This window comes from Melanostigma gelatinosum, assembly GCF_949748355.1.
Source record: "Melanostigma gelatinosum genome assembly, chromosome: 21".
In the NCBI taxonomy this organism is placed as follows: Eukaryota; Metazoa; Chordata; class Actinopteri; order Perciformes; family Zoarcidae; genus Melanostigma; species Melanostigma gelatinosum.
The window spans coordinates 17,104,142-17,112,681 of NC_136654.1; the positions used below are offsets into that span (position 1 = coordinate 17,104,142).

General features: G+C 45.8%; 1 protein-coding gene across 3 annotated transcripts in view; it reads right to left on the reverse strand.

The window, feature by feature from the left end:
• Positions 1–205: 205 nt before the first annotated feature.
• Positions 206–8,540, reverse strand: part of ppm1bb (protein phosphatase, Mg2+/Mn2+ dependent, 1Bb) — a 19,710-nt gene continuing 11,375 nt past the window's right edge. For 2 of the 3 annotated variants that reach the window (XM_079293708.1, XM_079293709.1), the window contains 5 exons: positions 7,889–8,540; positions 6,390–6,507; positions 6,146–6,257; positions 5,334–5,391; positions 1,522–3,868 (listed from right to left, as the gene is read on the reverse strand). The exon at positions 7,889–8,540 is cut by the window's right edge and continues 191 nt beyond it. In XM_079293708.1, the coding sequence (XP_079149834.1) occupies positions 3,530–3,868; positions 5,334–5,391; positions 6,146–6,257; positions 6,390–6,507; positions 7,889–8,540 (1,279 nt within the window). In that variant the 3' untranslated portion in view covers positions 1,522–3,529. Of the gene's footprint in view, positions 830–1,521; positions 3,869–5,333; positions 5,392–6,145; positions 6,258–6,389; positions 6,508–7,888 lie in introns of those variants that run through there. The other variant, XM_079293710.1, reaches the window with a different exon arrangement.

The window sequence follows — 8,540 nt, forward strand, 5'->3', positions numbered from 1 at the left end:
GAGCCAATCAGAGTGCAGAGGTCCTTCAGGTTCAGTCAGTCTCAACCAATGGCTGTCCATCCGGATCGACTAGAAAACCACGTAGCTGTACATGTGGAACCAGTCCTCATGCAGTGCTGTGCAAAGGTGGCACATACGTGCACAGGTGGAAGTGGGGGGGGGGGAGGGAGATGGGGAGGGTGTTTATGTTGTTTTTTTTAATGGTGTGTCTGTGTGTGTTAGAGAGAGTGTTTCCTTTTTTTTTTTTAAGAGGGGAGAAGCAAAGGTGTTAGGCAAATATCAGACCCAGGAGCACAGAAAAAAAAAAAAGAAATGTCCAGGAGAAGAAGAATTACATACAAAGTCTTTATCCACCGTCTGTCTTCTCTTGGCCCTCCTCAAAACACTCGCGCACACACACACAAACTCTCTCTCGCACACACACAAACATACGCACACTCTATAGGTCCTTGTCATTGTGAAGTCAGGTGTTCAATGTCAACATTCAAGAAAAGGAAAGAAAAAAACAACAAACACCTCAATGGTAAAAATCATCTCTACCATCACAATGCTTCAGTTCATAAAATCTTGACATTTCTGAAAAGTGATGTTTATGCGTGTGTGTGTGTAGTTGTCGTCGTCGTCATCTTTGTCCCACTGCTGCAAACACACACACACACACACAACCAACATACGCACACTCACGCACTCAAACACACCACATGTCCTCTTTTAGTGGAGAAAGACACGGCGCAATGGAGAGACACTCCTCTGGGCGGATGCACCGATCACCAGGAGGAGATGGAGGTTGATGCCACGGCTACCAGGGGTCTTCCAGCTCACCGGCACTCTGGGTAAAAAGAAAAGAGAGACGGAGAGAAGCCCGCGTTAGGCTTCGTTTTTGTTGCTGCGTTCTTTCACTGCACAGTAGTAAAGTTGAACCTCTCTGCACACCTTCCATCCATCTACTCAAATTGAATGGATAACGGTGAAAGACTGACATTCCCCTGCCCAGCCTGCACATCAACACAACCAGAACCCAGACCTCTGAAGACTCACCTTGCGGAGAATCACGAGGCCAACTGTCAAGACTGAAAAACAGGGGCAGAAATGGAGAGAATGGAATCCCTAAAGTCTAGGCGTCTCTCTCCCCTCCGCCTGTCAATGCAGCCATTTATTTTGCCGCTATTGTTTTGTTTGTTTTTTTTAAAAGGAGACGAAAGATTAAAATGTCTTTAAGCAGCTGAGGTGAAATGATGAGACTATAGAGCTAGAAGCTGACAGAGGAGCGTAGGGAAGGCAAGGACTTATTTTGTGCTTGAGCTGCAAACGTCACAGCCCACACAGAAAACAGATGCAACACATTAAACATAGCAGAGACTCTCGGGAACGGTCCTGTGTCAACGTCCACCACTTTATCTGGGACTTTCATGAATCTTTGCATCCCTTATCACAACCCTGATCTACACATTTGACAGGACCAAAAGACAAGAAACACAGTCGGACTGCAGTGAGAGATACTCATACACTTGACACAAATCATTGCATTATACCTCAAATCATCTTTATTTTGTTCATTTGTCATTTTTAACTGTATGGGACTGATTTGGCCCACGTAACCAGATACAAATACAACTCATACATACACAAACACTCACACAAACATACGTACACACATACGCGCAGTTGTTAGCATAACCTCCCTTCCGATAGTTAAGTGCCGTCGATATTGAAAAGATAAGTGCAGTGCATGCATTACCAGGGTCATTGGGTCCTGGGCTTTATTCCCTTCCTTTCAAAGAGGAAGAATGAACACTGCTGGTTCAGTCTAGTTATCAATCAAACTTCCCCCAATGAGGCAAGAGTTTCTGTTTGTCTGTGTCATAACCAGTGAGGAATGAAATGTACGGTGTGTGTGGGATTTTAATCAAGCTGAAACAAATCCTGCCGCGGTTAACAGCATGAGCAGCGGGAACTTCAGGGAAACCTGGTTCACCGACACTTCTTTTATTACTGTGGACAGACACACAGAGCACACTGTTGTGCTGGTGCAGACGACCAGACGTTGGCCGTTCGATGCCTACAGTAGAATTCAATGCTGTCAGCAGTTTGACTTCGGGGATGTAATGTCAGCTGCGTGTTTGAAAGAAAAACAAAGGGTTAGCCGGAGGGTGTGGCCAAAAAGAAATCGCCATATTGTTGCCTAAAGAAAGTCAAGTACTCATATCTACAGTAAAGTTCTCAGGTTCCGCTCCACACAGTTTGACTTGCCTCTGCCTACAATGTACTCTATCAGAATATTGTGCTTTGCGATGAATGCAAATGATCAGCTGGCGTCGTCATGCTTAGTTATTAAGAGAAAAGTCTGAGAATAAAGACTAATTGGTTGTTTTGGCAAAAATACAGACGTCTGTTTAAGCTTCCAGCCTGCGCTAAAGAGCACAGCCACTTCCCTGAGTGTTTCTATTGATCTTTATGGAGCGGAGCTGTGCTAACTGTTATGCTATGCTAACCGTAGCTGTGATTTGCCAACAGCAGTTAACAGCCAGCACTGATGCAGCCGACACAGAAGTTGAGCCACGTCACACAATCAAACAAACTGTAGAAATGATAAACCCTTTGGATTTTGGAAACAATATGACTTTTCGTGTGGCGCCACCATCTACCTGAATAACAACAACCAGGAACACATGTTGTGTCGACTGTGAGGCAGCTTTACTAAAATGCGGTGACGCAGAAATAGGCATGTGTTGGTGAGGGAATGATTTAAATGTAATGACGTTCAAAGTATACACCCACCGACCCCCCTACACAAATGATTTGTCTCGTTCTCCATCACTCAAACGCATGCAGACAAAGACAGACAGACACACACACACACACACACACACACACACACACACACACACGCACGCAAAAGAGAGTGTTCTGAGTTTGTAGATGGAGGAGGCCTGGAGACCGTGCAGTGAGTTGAACACAGCTGCAGTTCATAGGGTCTCCTTTTCTTTGTCAGTTCGTCCACTGTAAGCAGGTGTGGGAGGGGGTGAGGCTGAGGGAGGCAGGGGGAGGGAAGGAGGGAGTGAGGGAGGTTCAAGTGGGAAATCAGCCAGAAGCCAATACTGGTAAATGTAGGCCATGGAGTGCAAGGTTTATTTTTGCTTCACCAGCCACTTTTGCATGTAATAATGATGTGCTAATGAATATTTTCTATTGTAAACATCAGTCTGTGTGGTCAGGTGGTAAAAGTTGCCGGCAAGTTTGGGAATCCAAGCAGAGGACAGGGGAAAGAAAGCGTCCTTATTGGGTGAAAGGTATATATGTGGCTCGGAGACAGAACTTGAATAGACAGAAGGGCCATTTTCTTTGTTTCCTTTGCATTCCTAAAACATTCACGAATGAACATGGCAGCTGTAAGACGCAGACCATGGTGGAGCCGGAAGAGGCCGATGTGTCCATTCAAGTTCTGCGATGAAGGAAAGAGGAGGCGAGGTCACAGCACATCTGACTAGAGCTCTAGGGTCGGGTAAGGTATGCGGACAGGGGGGGGTGCTCAGTCAGAGGAGGGACCGGACTCGGGGGCGGGCGCATCTCGGCTAGCCTCCGGCTCTGCAGTGGCAGGTGAGGGCGGGGGCGAGGGGGGAGAGGGAGGGGAGGCGGTCTGCTGCTGGCCGCCGTTGTCGTCGTCGCCGCCGTCGCCTGAGGTCCTCCTGCCCTCCCCCGCTCCCTCCACAGAGCTCTCCCCCCGCAGTGTGTAGGCGGCCAGGGACTCCTCCAGCACCGAGTGGTACTGGCCCCGGTGGTGCAGGCGGAACTGCCGCAGAGCCTCCAGCAGATGAGCCGCCGTGTTGCCACCTCCCTCCTCACTCTCCTCCTCTCCCCCCGCACAGGCCTGAGGTGACACGCCAGGGGTCAGACTCTGCAGGCACACTCCATGGTCTCACACACACACACACACACAGAAACACACACAAGTACCGGCACAATACTCACATCATTGTCACACAAATATCTACTTCACACCAACGTGACAATGTCAGGGACATTCTTGCACCAGTCGGACAAGCTCATGCAAACGCTACCGCTGACCCTGTGACCAACAACCCTTTGTGATATTCGCTGGATGGTGTAACAGAGAAGGGGGGGGGGGGGGGGGGGGGCCTGCAAGTCAAGACTCCACTGACATTTATATGACAAACACACCGACGTGACCGCATACAGATACACACACCTCCACCATCACACCACACCCTTCCAGGCTGGTTAAAACCTGAGACGGATCTCTTGGTTACAATAGGAAATACATTGCTTAAGTTTCTGTGCTTTTTGAATACACTAAGTTTCACTGAGAAGATAATAACACAATGACCACGCCAGGAAAGCAATAACCGGTTGGTTTTAATCTAAATAGGAACATCTGTCCGAGAAAGTCCCACTTTCAACTCAGTTTAGTTACGTATTTTAGAGCACTCGGCATCTATCTTACTCTAATTCAAGCTCTACTCCAAAACGTTGATAAATGGTGACGTGATTTTGATGCCTGTGTTGATCATGTGCGAATGATTTTCCTATAAAAACTGAAATTAAGTTGAGTTATATTGGTTGTTCTTACACCTTATTGATTAATACAAAACTGGAAAATGAAGAGTTTCTGTGAAGTGAGGGTCAGTCACAAAGTCGCCCTGGACTCAAAAACGTGTTTTTGTCTAATCGTTACTTTGCATTTGACTGCTCAGAGTGAGGTGTGAGCGCAGATTTCTTTTCACATTCATCTGCTGAAGAGTTTCTCTGTAGACGTGTACCAACGTGTGCGTAACTCACACCGGTGTGACACGGAAACGTGAAGCCTGCAGCGCACACACACCGAGAAGCAGGAGGCTGCCGGCAGCTCAGCTCATGAACATTAACAATATTTGCATATTCATGTAGTTATTTAAACCTTGTTGAATTTTCTACACACACAACTACACTCACATTTATCATTCCGAGCTGTATTTTTGTGTTTCGGGGGGAATCTTTAGAAAGACTATTTAAATCATCCGTAGGTTATTGTGTGTATTCATAGCCGAGGAGTTCAAAAGGTTTATGCATCTTATTGTATACTGCGTGTACTATTTCAAATCATAAACACAAAATTGAAACTGACCGCACCGCTTTGATGCCTTTCAATATGCATTCAAATAAGTTTCCCTGAGCTTGCCGAGGTTATTTTGCCACGTCTATCCTCCCACTTAACGCTCGCATTCATTCACACACACACACATAAAAGAGTGGCCTTGTCTGGACTGGTGGGTGTCTATAATGTTGGGGGGGGTGAAGCTGGGAGAGGTGAGGGGTTTAGAGAGTGATCAACTCACCCCTTCCTCTTCTCTGTGAGGGTTCAGCTTGTTGTACACCGCCTCGATCACACTCCGTCTGTAAACACACAAACGGCACACAGCTCGCTGCTCAGAGAGGAGAACGCAACGCAACACAGTCGCTGTTCATTTTTAGCAAATGTGTATTGATTAACATTCTAATGGAACGAAGACAGAACTGAGTCGATCTTGGAGTATCCGCTGTTCATGCTTAAAGAGAATCTCCGGAGGAGTGTTATCTGCATGAGTCTTTTAAGTTAAAAAGGTTATTCCCACTTAACTTCTGAAAAACAACTAATGATTTCATATCTCCAGGACGTTATATTACTTTATATATACTATAACAATTTATTCATCATTTATTGTCTAGATGAAGAAAAGCTCAATCAGAAAACAGAAAATGAATCTTAAAACAATCTTAATGTTTTCCTTTTACTTTGATATAGTCATCTTTAGTAGCTATTTGCATAAAAACACACAATTTAAATGACTAAATAAATTATTTTTGATTGTTTTATCATTTTAATATTTGCTATGATTAAAAAAAAGATTACAGTCATTGAAGTTGTATTATTATAAGTTGCTTATAACTAGTGTTAGGACGTTAAAAAGGTCATGGCTCCCTCTCTACCATCTGAGTTTCTCACCAAAACTACATTTTACAAGACTACATTTGAACACATCATGATAAGATTTACAATTCACCTTCACCTCATTTGTACTGAATGCATCTTGAACGCATCATAATGTCTGATTGTCGTATCTCTGTGTGTATAAATGCAGGTAAATGTTGCTCCAGGCTGCGTATTTACTTGCTGGCCAGGCCTCCGCCAGGTGGAAGGTTGGGGATGTTCTCTGTGGCAATGCTCCTCAGGACAGACACCAGGTCAGGGACTCCCGCCTCCCCACAGTTCCCCAGAAGCTCTACACACAAACACAAAGAGGACCGGGGGTGGGGGGGGGGGGGGTGAGAGGTTGTGTTGCACACTGAGGCCAGAAAGATAAACTGTGTATTTTGTTGGTGTGTTGGTGTGTTGGTGTGTTGCGTGTGCTGACCCTCAACACGGGTCTCCAGGTACTTATCCAATTCCTCTTCTTTCTTCACAGCCTCCTCCGAGATCTTGGGCGCTCCGGGTAAACACACCAACACCACACTCATGTTGTCCCTGCTCCCCTGCAAGATGAAGGTAGGAAGAGACGGAACAAATGAGAGGGATATTTATGTAGGACATTTTTTGCAATCAAACTGTTCCTGATTCATGTTTAAAATAAATTCAGGACTTTTCCCTGTGGATATAGTTGGACTTCGAGTAGCGTTGGTGAGTAACACTGAATGTGAATATAACTTTTGTTTAGTTTACAAGAAAACTCCACATCTGTACAGTAAACACTGTTTATTACACTTTTATCTTTCATACAGAAAGTTACTGGAAGATTGATTTTTGTATTTGTATTTGAGATGCAGCTCTTTCTAGTCATGAATCTGTAAACATTGTTTTTTGTTTGTCCGTCTGTCTCAATGTGGAATGTTTAGAGTGGAGGCTTAGAACATTATGGTATGAGGTATATGACGGCCATTCCAATGCTCAATTATGTATCATAAGTGGTTGCAGTAATTTTTGCGTTGATACCATTTGTTCCATTTTTAACAAACCTCTTGATATAATATCGTCAAAAATACCACATGAAGACACAAAGACCCTGTAGGTCGAGGAACAGGTACCAATGGATTCTTTAGGTTCTTCTAGTTTATATGAAACCAGTGTTTTCGTTAGTAGCATCTTCACTAGCTCGAGCTCAAACTGAGCCTCTGAAAAGACCATGAATCAATTAACAAAATATGTGCAGACTAACTCTCTGTTGATCGACTAATTGCTAATTATAAACGTCTTCATAAAAAACTTTTATGGAATGCATTCACTTACAATAAGTGTATTATGGAAACAGGACGGACACACAGATGGAAACAGACATTCACTGCATATAGAGCTCTGGCCTTAAACCAATGGACAGCACAGAAACAGACATTCACTGCATATAGAGCTCTGGCCTTAAACCAATGGACAGCACAGAGTACAGAGTCACAAAAGGCAGCGGAGGAGATTTATTACTTGAGATAAACCATCCAGTAAGGTAAAAATAACTAGGCTGCTGTGCACTTGTTGTTTCTTGGAGTACTCGAGACACAAAATAGGTGCTAAATGGAAGGCAGAAGTCCATGATGTGGAGTGGTGGATAAATTCAGCCGAAGACAAAAGAGCAATTATTGCTTTTTTCTTGGATCAATAGCTGAGAAGACCAAAGGGCAGGAAATGATTCATCATCTATGATCTCTCACTGTGAGGCGTTAAGGTTTATTAAAGAAACATTAGATAATTTTGTTGCCTTGTAATGCAGTTTAACATGATTTCAGTACATTATATTACCAGTAACTTTTGTTCTTTTCTTAAATCTAAGAAGTAGAGGCCAGACTGATGAGGAATGCATTTGATCCCTGAATCTGAATTGAAACGTTCCCCCTCAGCGTACATCGTGTGAGAGAAATAGAAGCTTACCTTATGCAGACAGGTGTCCACCACCGAGTTACAGACCTTCTCCAGGTCATCACACACCAGGAGCCGAGAGCGGACGAACTCGCACAGCTCCTCGTTGGACATGACGTCCCAGATCCCATCGCACGCCAGCACCACGAACTCGTCTCCTTCGGCCGCCCGCTCCAACACGCACACCTCGGGCTCGGGGCTCACCAGCTGCTCCGTGGGGCCCTTACCATCCACACATTTGTAGTCGTAGTCCCCCAGGGCCCGGGACACAGCCAGGGAGCCGTTTACCCTCTGGATCATGACCGAGCCGCCAGCGTTCTGGATGCGCTCCTTTTCGCGGGGGTTGCAGGGCTTGTGGTCCTGGGTGGAGAAGCCCACCTTGGTGTCTCGACTCAGCACGGCCCGCGAGTCGCCGCAGTTAATGAAGTAGAGGTGGCTCGGGCTGAGCAGCACGCACACGGCCGTCGACCCGCTGCGGTCCAGGCCCTGCCGCAGGTCAGAGAAGCTGCGCATGTACTCGTCAATGTTCAGAAAGCCAGAGCGGATGCCGTCCTTCACGCCCTCTACGGAGCCGGATCCTGAACTGAAGTCGGCTCCGCCTGACAGGATGTGTTCCAGCAAGTGGCCGGAGCAGTAGTTGGCCACCCGGGAGCCCGCGTGGCCA